A 15,604-nucleotide genomic window follows, 5' to 3' on the forward strand; every position below is an offset into this window, starting at 1 on the left:
ATGTTTGTTATTAAAACTGATGCTAGATGTAACAGATGCTTTCTGTTTGCTATTAACACTATGCTTTCTGTTTTATTAACAATGTTAACAATGCTTTCTGCTATTAAAACTGATGCTAGATGTAAAGAATTCTATTTTTATTACAATGTTAACAATGTCTGCTATTAACACTGATTCGATGTAAAGAATTCTATTTTTATTACAATGTTAACAATGTCTGCTATTAAAACTGATGCTAGATGTAAAGAATTCTATTTTTATTACAATGTTAACAATGTCTGCTATTAACACTGATGCTAGATGTAAAGAATTCTATTTTTGTTACAATGTCAACAATGTCTGCTATTAACACTGATTCTAGATGTAAAGAATTCTATTTTTGTTACAATGTCAACAATGTAAAGAATTCTATTTTTGTTACAATGTCAACAATGTCTGCTATTAACACAGATGCTAGATGTAAAGAATTCTATTTTTGTTACAATGTTAACAATGTCTGCTATTAACACTGATGCTAACTGTAAAGTTTTCTATTTTTCTTCTCTCCCTTTTTTTGATACAATATTAATGGTGTTTGTTATTTGGAGAATGACCTTCCAGCATTGATACTAAGACAGATACTATAAAACAGATATAAATCACCTGTATAAAGTTAACAGACAAAAACAGGAACAACAAGTCAATAATTGGAGACATCAACTAAGCCATAAGGGAAAAAATGCTTTGATGATAAATATCATTGTGAAAATGCTACAGGCATTTTATTTACATATTTATATAAACTGGGTATACAAATATAAACAGGTAATGGACTAAAGACTAGGACAACATCAACAGAGGATTACCAAGGTACTGGACCAGGACAACATTAACAGATGATTACCAAGGTACTGGATCAGGACAACATCAACAGATGATTACTAAGGTACTGGACCAGGACAACATGGACAGAGGATTACCAAGGACTGAACCAGGACAACATCGACAGATGATTACCAAGGTACTGGACCAGGACAACATGGACAGAAGATTACCAAGGTACTGGACCAGGACAACATCAACAGATGATTACCAAGGTACTGGACCAGGACAACATCGACAGATGATTACCAAGGTACTGGACCAGGACAACATGGACAGATGATTACCAAGGTACTGGACCAGGACAACATCGACAGATGATTACCAAGGTACTGGACCAGGACAACATCGACAGAGGATTACCAAGGTACTGGACAAGGACAACATACACCAATAAGTGACCACAGAAGTACATGATAAACAAGTTAAGATTCTATTTGATGTTACTGGAGCCTGATTATATCTATGCTAAATCAGACATTCCACAATTTACATCAAGATGATCTCAACATGTCCTGGCAATATGAAACATACCATACAACTATATTGTCTATCAATTTGCTGGAGAAAAAGCAATAAAACTCCTTCTTTTAGAATTTGAATTCCTGCCACTTTTGACTGACGTAGTACTCCTCCATCAAAGGCATATCAATATAGTGTCTTCTGTTTCTATTAAAGATTACAATATTTGTTATATTATGATGAACAACAATAAAACACAGATTCATGTCATATTAAGCTAATTAATCAAACATGCAATCTGTAGTTTTAAACCTAAAAATAATTCCCTGAATACCTCCTATCACTGGACTAGACAGGATTACAGGCCAAATACAACAGGACTAGACAGGAGTGTTGTCCTATTGTTAGTGGACTTGACAAGACAACAGTCCTGATGTCACTGGTTTAGATAGGACTACATTCCTAAAGCTACTGAACTAGACAGGGCAACAGTCCTGATGTCACTGGATTAGATAGGACTACATTCCTAATGCTACTGAACTAGACAGGGCAACAGTCCTGATGTCACTGGACTAGATAGGACTACATTCCTAATGTTACTGAACTAGACAGGACAACAGTCCTGATGTCACTGGATTAGATAGGACTACATTCCTAATGTTATTGAACTAGACAGGACAACAGTCCTGATGTCACTGGACTAGATAGGACTACATTCCTAATGTTACTGAACTAGACAGGACAACAGTCCTGATGTCACTGGACTAGATAGGACTACATTCCTAATGTTATTGAACTAGACAGGACAACAGTCCTGATGTCACTGGATTAGATAGGACTACATTCCTAATGTTACTGAACTAGACAGGACAACAGTCCTGATGTCACTGGATTAGATAGGACTACATTCCTAATGTTACTGAACTAGACAGGGCAACAGTCCTGATGTCATTGAACTAGAATGAGTCCTTATGTCAATGGACTAGAAAGAACTACTGGGTCCTTATGTCAATGGACTAGAAAGAACTACAGGGTCTTAATGTCAATGGACTAGAAAGAATTACTGAGTCCTTATGTCAATGGACTAGAAAGAACTACTGAGTCCTTATGTCAATGGACTAGAAAGAACTACTGAGTCCTTATGTCAATGGACTAGAAAGAACTACTGGGTCCTTATGTCAATGGACTAGAAAGAACTACTCAGTCCTTATGTCAATGGACCAGAAAGAACTACTGGGTCCTTATGTCAATGGACCAGAAAGAACTACTCAGTCCTTATGTCAATGGACCAGAAAGAACTACTGAGTCCTTATGTCAATTGACTAGAAAGAACTACTGAGTCCTTATGTCAATGGACTAGAAAGAACTACTGGGTCCTTATGTCAATGGACTACAAAGAACTACTGAGTCCTTATGTCAATGGACCAGAAAGAACTACTGAGTCCTTATGTCAATTGACTAGAAAGAACTACTGGGTCCTTATGTCAATTGACTAGAAAGAACTACTGAGTCCTTATGTCAATGGACTAGAAAGAACTAATGAGTCCTTATGTCAATGGACTAGAAAGAACTACTGAGTCCTTATGTCAATGGACCAGAAAGAACTACAGGGTCCTTATGTCAATGGACTACAAAGAACTACTGAGTCCTTATGTCAATGGACTAGAAAGAACTACTGAGTCTTTATGTCAATAGACTAGAAAGAACTACTGAGTCCTTATGTCAATTGACTAGAAAGAACTACTGAGTCCTTATGTCAATGGACTAGAAAGAACTACTGAGTCTTTATGTCAATAGACTAGAAAGAACTACTGAGTCCTTATGTCAATTGACTAGAAAGAATTACTGGGTCTTAATGTCAATGGACTAAGAGCTACTGAGTCCTTATGTCAATGGACTAGAAAGAACTACTGAGTCCTTATGTCAATTGACTTAAGACAGGATCATACCTATCCTAATGATACTACCTGTCTGGACTTAAGCTAAAGGCAGTAGGCCTAATGCCCTTTCCTGGCCTAGATGAGGAATGGACCTAGACATCACTGTATTAAAAGGGTGACCAGACCTTTTGTCTCCAGCAAGACAATGCTGTCTTGCATCAATGGACATCAGTGTTAATAGCAAACAGCATAAATCCTGTTTATCTACCTAGAGTAAAAGCTGATATAGAACAGAACTGGATGTTTACAGATATTTAAAGGATTTTATTGTAAGTGGTTACACATTAAAAGATGACTGTCCAGCATTCCAGTGTTAAATATTACCACTATCTCCAGAGCTTTGTATTTTACTTTTTAATCTTTAAGGCATGCATATTTCAAGAATGATTACTACAAAACCTGTAGCAGACTCATTCCATAAAACCAGACACCAATTGATAGGCATGACTTCTAAGTGCTCAAACACAAAAAATGTTGGAGATGGTAACTTATGTCAATAAATACATACTTATAACAACAAACAAATTCCAAACTCCTTCATCTTTTTTCTGTTTCTTCCAAAAATAGATTATTTACTCAATCACTGCATCAATCAGGGCCTTTCCCATCAGGAATTCCACTGAGAGACCAAAAATATCTGTGGAGGGATCCAAATCTGATATGTAATCAGTAAGGTAAGAAGGTAGTCCCTAGATTATTGGTGTTCTTTAACATGAGGGCTCTAGTCAGCTTTATACAACAAACACAAAATAATTACACGCAAGGCATTATCTAGTTTATCTAGAAACAATATATAATATCTGACTTATCAACACATGTTATTAACAAGGAATTATCTACAGTACTTTAGTGTCAGTGTTATCAGGTTTATTGAATTACACTGAAATTGTAATTGCGCAGTTTCAATCACCTCTGTATTAGCCAGCAACCTGTACACTGTTGTTGTTTATTTTCACTTTAATATTGTTCAAAAGCCATTGACAATTCCACATGAATGACTCAGGTTACCCGAAATAGGACAATAACGATTGTGAGGTGGGAAAACAGGGTAAAAATGAGGACTTACATGCCATGTGAACATAATCTGGAAATTTGCTCTTTTTTTCTTGTGCATCAAAACTATGTACATTGTATAAGGGAGAGATTGTGTTTACAGTGTGAGTACATTAAAGCTTGAATATCCAATTACCTGCAACATCTTATGCAAGACATTTTGCCAGATGTCTAATGTTTCAAGGTGTCAGGAAAGAGGAAACACAAAATAAATTTCCCTTCCTCCTTTTGATTTCTCTCCACAAGAAAAAATGATCAAGTGCAGTGCACAATTCCAAGAGAATCTCACATTAACAATTAAATGTCATGTAACTGTCAACCAAACAACTCCTTCCCCGCTCCCATGTTAAACCACAAATACCATACATACAATACAGAATGTGATTCATGAATGTACCTACAGCATGCATGTTTCCATCAAATGACAGGTGCATGCACCTAACTTAAGTACAACAATAGACATCTATATATCTGGATAGTGAACTCATGTCTGTACAGTACATCTATATACCTGGATAGTGAACTCATGTCTGTACAGTACACCTATATACCTGGATAGTGAACTCATGTCTGTACAGTAAACCTATAAACCTGGATAGTGAACTCATGGCTGTACAGTAAACCTATAAACCTGGATAGTGAACTCATGTCTGTACAGTAAACCTATAAACCTGGATAGTGAACTCATGGCTGTACAGTAAACCTATAAACCTGGATAGTGAACTCATGTCTGTACAGTAAACCTGTATACCAGGACAGTGAACTCATATCTGTATAGTACACCTATGTACCTGGATAGAGAACTCACATCTGTACAGTACACCTATATACCAGGATAGAGAACTCACATCTGTACAGTACACCTATATACCAGGGTAGAGAACTCACATCTGTATAGTACACCTATACACCAGGATAGTGAACTCATATCTGTACAGTACATCTACATACCAGGGTAGAGAACTCACATCTGTACAGTACACCTATACACCAGGATAGAGAACTCACATCTGTACAGTACATCTACATACCAGGAAAGTGAACTCATGTCTGTACAGTACACCTATATACCAGGATAGAGAACTCTTGTCTGTACAGTAGATCTATATACCAGGATAGAGAACTTGTCTGTACAGTACACCTATATACCAGGATAGTGTCAACACCTGTGTGTAACAGGTATATTGACATTGTTTTTATAATCAATCAACTACTGTTTAAATATACATATTTTTATTTGTTCAAAGAGTATTGGATATTAGATATTAGATGTATGTTGTTCATAACTTGGAAAGTAGTTAACATGATCCATAAGGAGTAAACAACAGGATTTCAACTTTTCTATCATCGATTCATGTTTTTAGATATTAAAAAATAATATCAATACTTAGCTGAATATACATTTTTCTTTCCTTTCCTTTTCATGAAGATTGGAAATTAAAATTAAAAAGACAAAAAATCCCATTTGAAGATGCACATGTTTCAGATCAAGAGAAATGAAAACTTGAAACTCCTAAGGTTAGTGTTCCTTACATAAGAGCAAATAGTATTAACCTGGTCTGATGTGACAATAAAGAATATCTTCTAACGTACTTTGTCTTACATTTTAATAATATACCAGTAGAAACAATAAAAAAAAGTTTATAGCCAGGAGATACTTGGGTTTTTTATTTACCAGACATAATTATCTCCAAATTAAAGGTAGGAAAAACCAAAGGAAACTATTTCAAGCTTTAACATTTAAATTTTGCATCAAAAACTGACTAAATCAAATAAACTTGTCAAACTATTTTTCGAATTCTTGCCGTTGACAATATTAAATGGAAGTTCCATTGATATCAGTTAGGAATATCTGTATTATCGTCTGTGTATCATACAAGTCATTGTTATGGCTTAAAAAGCATGAGAAAAGGAAGGTTCTGGAATCCCCCTGTTTACAAACTTAGTGAATCAACCATCCGTGACCAGACAATGGTAGACCAATAATATAATAATTATACTATAATATATGGGTACGTTGTGCATAGGGAAATGACATTCATATAGACTGGCAGTTACAGCATTATATATGCCCTCAGGCAAAGACAATTGTCATTTGATACTTCATTGGGTACATGCACAATGGCAGATTATAATAGCTCTACCGACAAACCATACCTGCCATGCTACATGTTCAATCAACCTCGGTAAATTATTCTACAGTGGCAGGCAGGTACTGATTAAATGGTATGTGATCAATGAAAACAATTGTTGATATTCAAACATAATAAAGATTAAAACACTACAAATCTGGTACCGAACCAAGGATGAAGGGATCTGTAGTATCTATAAACGTGTTTCCATTTCAACGATACAAATAATTTCTCACTAAGGGTGTTATTATTTCAATAAAATACAGGTATCATAGGTAGCATGTAGTGGATCCTGGTAAGAGCCATGCCGATTATTGCATACAACTGCCTTTACTTATATCGTAACATTTATTACACAGCTACAAGGGCTGCAGAACACAACATCAAATCAAAAATATGTAATTCATAAGTCTAAAAGATTTGTTCTCCAACTCAAAGACATCTGTTAATATTTAAGTGTTGATTTTCTGAACACTTACCCACAGCCTCCGTGCTAGATTATCCAATAACGTACTGGTGCCAGTGTACAGCCCTTTGTTACCAAACAAGTCCACAGTTCCAGTATATTGCAGATTAATCAATGTCCACGTGCTTATCCAAGGTAGTGTACACTACAAGTTGTTCACTGATCATTGAGCAGCATTTAAAGTGATTCTATAAAGTCTGTAATTACACTACACACGTGGGGTTTGTAACATGTGTGTAGCGGGTAGTTAGTAGTTACAATGACGTGCATTGAGTGCAATACTGATATCTGGAGATACTGTCCTACTGTAGTCTTAAGCCTTGTGGTACAATATAATGTTACATGAACATATAGCTTATGAAGCCATACTGTCCATGACCATATATACATATCTACACTGATTGCTGTGAAATATAAAAAATCAACAAAAATCCCCTCATATATACATATGAAGTATACCATATATATCTGATATCAGACTGGAGATACTGTTCATTGTACTGTACCATATATATCTGATATCAGACTGGAGATACTGTTCTGGAGATACTGTTCATTGTACCATATATATCTGATATCAGACTGGAGATACTGTCCATTGTACTGTACCATATATATCTGATATCAGACTGGAGATACTGTCCATTGTACTGTACCATATATAGCTGATATCAGACTGGAGATACTGTCCATTGTACTGTACCATATATATCTGATATCAGACTGGAGATACTGTCCATTGTACTGTACCATATATATCTGATATCAGACTGGAGATACTGTTCATTGTACCATATATATCTGATATCAGACTGGAGATACTGTCCATTGTACCATATATATCTGATATCAGACTGGAGATACTGTCCATTGTACTGTATAGCTGATATCAGACTGGAGATACTGTCCATTGTACTGTACCATATATATCTGATATCAGACTGGAGATACTGTCCATTGTACTGTACCATATATATCTGATATCAGACTGGAGATACTGTCCATTGTACTGTACCATATATATCTGATATCAGACTGGAGATACTGTCCATTGTACTGTACCATATATATCTGATATCAGACTGGAGATACTGTCCATTGTACATATATACCATATATATCTGTCTGATATCAGACTGGAGATACTGTCCATTGTACTGTACCATATATATCTGATATCAGACTGGAGATACTGTCCATTGTACTGTACCATATATATCTGATATCAGACTGGAGATACTGTCCATTGTACTGTACCATATATATCTGATATCAGACTGGAGATACTGTCCATTGTACTGTACCATATATATCTGATATCAGACTGGAGTACCATATATACTGTCCATTGTACTGTACCATATATATCTGATATCAGACTGGAGATACTGTCCATTGTACTGTACCATATATATCTGATATCAGACTGGAGATACTGTCCATTGTACTGTACCATATATATCTGATATCAGACTGGAGATACTGTCCATTGTACTGTACCATATATATCTGATATCAGACTGGAGATACTGTCCATTGTACTGTACCATATATAGCTGATATCAGACTGGAGATACTGTCCATTGTACTGTACCATATATATCTGATATCAGACTGGAGATACTGTCCATTGTACTGTACCATATATAGCTGATATCAGACTGGAGATACTGTCCATTGTACTGTACCATATATAGCTGATATCAGACTGGAGATACTGTCCATTGTACTGTACCATATATAGCTGATATCAGACTGGAGATACTGTCCATTGTACTGTACCATATATACTGATATCAGTACCATACTGGAGATTGGAGATACTGTACATTGTACCATATATATCTGATATCAGACTGGAGATACTGTCCATTGTACTGTACCATATATAGCTGGTATCAGACTGGAGATACTGTTCATTGTACCATATATATCTGATATCAGACTGGAGATACTGTCCATTGTACTGTACCATATATAGCTGATATCAGACTGGAGATACTGTCCAAGGTACCACATATAGCTGATATCAGACTGGAGATACTGTCCATTGTACTGTACCACATATATCTGATATCAGACTGGAGATACTGTCCATTGTACCATATATAGCTGATATCAGACTGGACATACTGTCCATTGTACTGTACCATATATAGCTGATATCAGACTGGAGATACTGTACATTGTACCATATATAGCTGGTATCAGATTGGAGATACTGTCCATTGTACCATATATAGCTGGTATCAGATTGGAGATACTGTCCATTGTACCATATATAGCTGGTATCAGATTGGAGATACTGTCCATTGTACCATATATAGCTGACATTGTACCATATACTGTACATTGTACCATATATAGCTGGTATCAGATTGGAGATACTGTCCATTGTACCATATATAGCTGGTATCAGATTGGAGATACTGTACATTGTACCATATATATCTGATATCAGACTGGAGATACTGTCCATTGTACTGTACCATATATAGCTGATATCAGACTGGAGATACTGTCCATTGTACCATATATAGCTGGTATCAGATTGGAGATACTGTCCATTGTACCATATATATCTGATATCAGACTGGAGATACTGTCCATTGTACTGTACCACATATATCTGATATCAGACTGGAGATACTGTCCATTGTACTGTACCATATATATCTGATATCAGACTGGAGATACTGTCCATTGTACTGTACCATATATATCTGATATCAGACTGGAGATACTGTCCATTGTACTGTACCATATATATCTGATATCAGACTGGAGATACTGTCCATTGTACCATATATATCTGATATCAATTTGGAGATACTGGAGATACTGTCCATTTGTACCATATATATCTGACTACCATACATATATATGATATCACTGGAGATACTGTCCATTGTACTGTACCATATATATCTGATATCTGACTGGAGATACTGTCCATTGTACTGTACCATATATAGTTGACCTTTCAATAAAGATTACATCTAAACTGTACACAGAATTATCAGGCCTGAACAACTTGCCCCTGGACCAAGTCGTTGGGATCAACTGACATATGTTCTGGTGTGCAATCCTGTCCTTAATCAGCATTATAATCCTATTCAGCTATAGCCAGCAAAATATGTTCCGATTCCTGGTATACTTACATATACATGTATATATCTACATGTTTTGGCTAATTATGAAATGGGATTTTATTTTCATCACTTAAAAGTATGAAGTCTGTGGATGTTTTATCAAAATGAGGTCAAATCTGTTTTCCTCCTAAGTAAATAGATGTTCAGAATTTGCCCCAAAGCATAAATTTTGAGGTCATATCAATAAGAACAATGCCTGTAACGTGGCATTACTATGTCAAAGCAGAGTGAAGCACAGAAGGAAACTATCAATGATAAATTAAAGATGATAAGAAAAACAGATCATATATATATATATATATATATGGTAAAATCTTTAAGCACCAAACACAGAAGTCAGCAGACTACACATTAATGGACCTATTGCAGCAATATAGGGATTTTGGACCACAGCCCTTTTTTTGTAAATATGTTTGATTTTTCAAATATTATTAATTCCTCATGACTTGACAACAGTTTAAATAATTTTCTCATTTGGCCTACAGGTATATCCCATATGTCAGAATGACTCATAAATGTATCAGCAAATATCTTGTGTAAACTCAGCAAGAATGTTGACAATTGTATCACTTTTCAGAAGCCTTAGCTTGCACACTAATAAAAATATAGCAACTATTTAGAAAATTCGTGTAATATTATGTGAGAATGATTAAAATTAGAAAGGCAACTCCATCTGCAAATAAGATCTATGCAAAACATCATTTGTTTAATATGGTTCTTATTTGAGTGCAAACAACTCTTTACATTTAAAAACGTCTTTACTAAGTTAATAAACAAATGCAAAAACTTTGCATAGCTGACCACCTGACCTATGAGTAATTTTTCATTGCAAAGCTGCATAAATTTACTCGCCTGTTATTGGAGATACTAAAGTACTGAAAGTACTAAAAAATGAATACAGGATTTATCCCATGCTACCTTTCTTAGAAAATGTCTACTTTATAATTTGTCAAGAACCTCTTACTAAATATTTTGCTGATTTATGAATTGTTTTTTTTTTCTATGTGTTATTGCATCAGATATCAGGTGTATATCCCGTTAACTTCAAGCACAAATACCTACATATTTCAAACCTAGCATAACCCACTTATCATTATTAACACTATGAAAAATATAACCTTCTTTTTTTTAATTTTATATCATAAACATGATTACACTTTTACTTTCATAACTGGTGTTGCTTTGAATTTTGATTTTTGAAGGAAAAAATACAGCTGGAGACATTTCCTTCCATCAACAGGATTGATTTTGTTAGATGCATGTGCATTGAGCCCTCTGCCATGGACTCTCCACACATGGGCCTTAGATGGTTCTTCGATTATCTCTGATAAAAATTTGGACACATCTTTGCCTCCCCAACATGAGTTGTCACAACTGCCTTTGACTTTCAACAATGGTTTCTTCCATTCTTCAACAAGTCAAGGATGTTTTCCATCACCAACTGCATGTTTGCATTTAAATGTGCTTTTACAGTTCAAACTAATGTATTGGATTTCCATTGTGGGTATTTTTATGAAGTGCTGTAAGCAGACCATGCGAACTGTTCTACATTAAGTGTTGATTTTTTTTTCTTATTATTATTACCAGCAATGTTTTGTGTTCCTCAGGGGTTCAACAATAACACCATCAGTGTCTTCATTTTGCAAATGTTTCCTGTTTACTAATAAGCTTCAATTCAAAATACATCAGTACCTTTGTATAAAATCAGACCAAACCATCTATCAGAAATAAGAATGTTTAGTAAACAAACTTGTACTATTAAGTTTAAACAGTACACACATTTAGCAATTATCTTAAACATAAGAAATTAGGATTCTATCATTAAAAAATAAGAAGTCATAGAATGTATAATTTTCAATAAACATTTCATTAAAGAACAGACTTAAATATCAGCCATACATATATTAAATAAAACAACTTTGTGTCAATATCATTAAGGGATATTAGTTAAGTTCAAATAGATCTTCTGATTCTTTCATAAAACAAAACTAGGGATTTCCTGTCACATGCAAAAATAAAAATAAAAAAATTAAAGTGTAGTGTAAACATTTTGACAATAGACATGAGTTGTAAATTCAAATATAGAAAGACATGTGAAAAGCAGTAAATTTGATTTTCTTTTTGTTATTTTTAACAAATTATTGAATATTTCCCCAATAACCAGAACAAAGAGAAATTACAAAAAAGAGAAATTAACAAAAAAACAAAAAAAATATGTAGTGATGGTATGTCTACATAGGCAATACAACACTAAGAACTGATATACTAATAAATAATTTTGTTTCAAAGTAAAACAAAAAGTTAAAGCTGGAAAACTATCCCCATCTCATATCTTTTTATTTATATTAAATTATATATATTAAATATTTTATAACAAATATTTTTGCCATTGAAGTACTAGTGGTCATTGAAAATTTTGCTCTATTTTTTAATTTTAGAGGAGATAATCATAAAAGTTACTTTCATTGGTCAAATACCTACTATTTTGATGTTTTCATAATGTTTCACAATGATACTAAAGATGTTTTATTTCAAAACACTTTCACACTAGGTTATAATGTTGAACCAGGTTTTAGCAATAAGTTAGATATACCCTAATGTTGAAGTTAGATATACCGGTAACTGATAACTGAAGGCTATTCTTATGAAGTGGTAACTGTTATGTTGCCAAAGTGAGTTAATATAACTGACAATGGAAGGCAATTTATCAAGATCATCACCTAAACATTTAATAGCTTGCAAATGAATTATTAATTTAATTGATGTATTTCCAATACTGTAAAATAGCAAATACTGAACCTTTCATTACAAACTCTTTCAAGTCAAACCACAGTTTCAAAAGAAAGCTTCCTCCCATAAACTATTAATTGTTGGCACTTAGCATCTAGTGCCATACTTGGCTCCTCTGTTAAATCTGCTATTAGTTCATTCAAATATAACAACTAAACATTTTTCTCTCCCTGTCTGCTCACACACATCACTTGGATAATCTTCATTCTGTGGAAGTGCTACCTGAAGTTTCTTAAGTGAGCTCTTGACATTGACTTGGTTAAACTTTTATCATCATGTACATGCAATGTCTGTTTTCTCTTCTTCCTAGCCAAATCATGAGCCAATGGTGAGTATTTTACAACCGTAACAATTATTATCAAAAATTAAATGATAGAAATATCTATCAAAGTCTGTGATAACAGGAATAAAATAAACATTCTACCTTGAATTTCCTACTCCAACAATATTCCGTTGAATCTTCCAGGAAGTGTATATACTAGCATTATAATCAACCTACGAACACTCCTTGTTAATCCATGCTAAAACAATCGACACTTCCAAGTTGTAAACAGCTATTCCTACAATGATAGGAAAGGAAGTGGTTCTTCTTGGTCAAGGTTCTTTTTTTTTATATTGACTTCACTATTATTCTGAAAACAATAACAAACAGTATAGTATTTAGAATAATTCCTATTACAAGATGTGTGTGTGTGTGTGTGTGTGTGTGTGTGTGTGTGTATCTTAATATGAATTTAATAGCAACACATGAACAAAAAAAAAAATGTTGTAAATCCGGTTTCAAAATTTCTTCGACTGTCAAGTCTTGATATTGTACATTCACAAGCAGAACCCACATATATCTCAGCACTAAACCTTATTCTATTTTACTTCTATTTAAATAGACGTTTACTAGTATCAAACTCATCATTAACATGCACATACCTTTATGAGAGCTTTTTTGGTTTACGGTGTCAGTATCAGCTCTTTTTTCGTGGAGATTATTTTACTAACAAACGTCACACGCGCGTTTGAACATAATACTGTACTAACAGAGATCAATATCGTCATTTGAACCTACATAATTTTTCGTTTGTTGTTGTCAATAACAAACCAATGCGCAGAAATACACGTGATTTAATATGTAACAATGTTATAAATGAAAAATCTATTTTAAGAATATTGTAGCAAGAGAACTGCCCGTTCAAGTCTCACGAAGATCACCAGAGACGTATATACGTCTCTAAGATCACTGAATCGCCTGACCCGGCGTACACATTTTTCTTCATCTTGGTCGTTACGGATACTTTTCCCGATGACTAAGGACATTGTCGAGAAATGGAAAATTGGAAGACGCATACTCTACAACAATTTACAAACTGACTTCAAAATCAGGTTACCCCTTACCCACCAGCTGTCATTCCTTTGATCTCATACTTTGACTTAAGTATAAATGTGTATATTGCGCCTCTTGCCGTAACAGCCGCACTTGGCGCAGAATTGTTTAGTGTTGTTTTTACCTGTACACAATTTTACACCCAAGAGAGAAGACCGGGATGATTTCATTAAGGAACCTAGATGGTATATCAACTTGTGTAATATACCGGTACATGTATTTTGAGAGAAAAAAAAAAAAAACCCGATTATTTATATTTTCGAGAAAACTATGATTACGGAAATATTTTATCTGTGTCCGTGATATAATCTGGCATTTCATACATAAGTATTGCAAATAAAATGAACTATTTTGATAACGCCGACCTAACATAAGGAATGCACAATGTCGTCAATTTGCCATTACGATATAGATCTATATAGATTACGTCATATATCTTATCGTTGATCAAAAATAGCAAGACACCAACGTAGAAGTTATTTAGTAAATCTTTTTCACCGATATGTTTCTGTATCTTTGGAGGCTGTAGCGTTACCACGGTAACTTTGAAATAAAGAAATTCTGGCAAAAAATACGACAAATTTCTCATCAGTGCTGAGAAACTTCATTAAGTCTAGCAATAAGTTTTGATTTTAATGGAAAGAATTATTGTTGATAAATGTATATGCATATTTCTATGACAATAACTGTTTTCCGTGTAATTTGTTAGTGGGAGAAGGTGTAAAATTGTAATATCTTGAACGTCATCTGATTAAATCGATCACTGTCTAAAATTCTCGCAAATTTCATGTGGCTGGATACCGTCAACAATGGCGTTATCGTCAGAATCACCTTATTCCTCAAAACTGTAAGATATTCATTTGCAATCTGACGTTGCATCGCATGCTTGTTTTCTATCTCGTTTATTCCTGCTATGTCGGCTGCTACCAGGTGTTGAACTTGTGACGTCACAGGGTAGCATTTAGTAGAAAGACAGGTGAAAATCGTATACTTTGCATGTCAATATCTCGGTATTGGGGCGACTGACTTTTATGCGGTTTTCGACCTTTTGGGTTTTTCGGGTTATAAATAATAATATTATTTATTTCTAATTTCTATCGGGGTACACTTTAAAGATTGAATCGAACACGTTTCACTGGGGATAGGATCTGTATTGAACAAACGGGGCACAGGTAAATAACATTAGATAACAACTGTGAACATTTTTTTTCCAAGAAGAAGGGGGCTTCTATTATACTGATTCATTCTCACTCAGCCAACATCTTAAAAAATTACATGGACAAAGTTGGCTTTAGTCTATTTCAGTATTTATGAGCGAATCAAATTACCTGTTCAACTCAGAATGAAATAATAATAAAAAAAAACATATATAT

General features: G+C 34.3%; 1 protein-coding gene across 1 annotated transcript in view; it reads left to right on the plus strand.

Annotated features, from left to right (window-relative positions):
* The first annotated feature begins 943 nt into the window (after positions 1-943).
* LOC132545197 (N(4)-(Beta-N-acetylglucosaminyl)-L-asparaginase-like) overlaps positions 944-15,604 on the plus strand; it is a 33,157-nt gene continuing 18,496 nt past the window's right edge. Inside the window, exon 1 of the mRNA XM_060208872.1 lies at positions 944-1,076. Coding sequence (XP_060064855.1) covers positions 944-1,076 — 133 coding nt within the window. The remainder of the gene's footprint in view (positions 1,077-15,604) is intronic.

Source organism: Ylistrum balloti, unplaced genomic scaffold (assembly GCF_031769215.1).
Source record: "Ylistrum balloti isolate Yb309-2 unplaced genomic scaffold, AGI_CSIRO_Ybal_v1 Utg369830, whole genome shotgun sequence".
In the NCBI taxonomy this organism is placed as follows: Eukaryota; Metazoa; Mollusca; class Bivalvia; order Pectinida; family Pectinidae; genus Ylistrum; species Ylistrum balloti.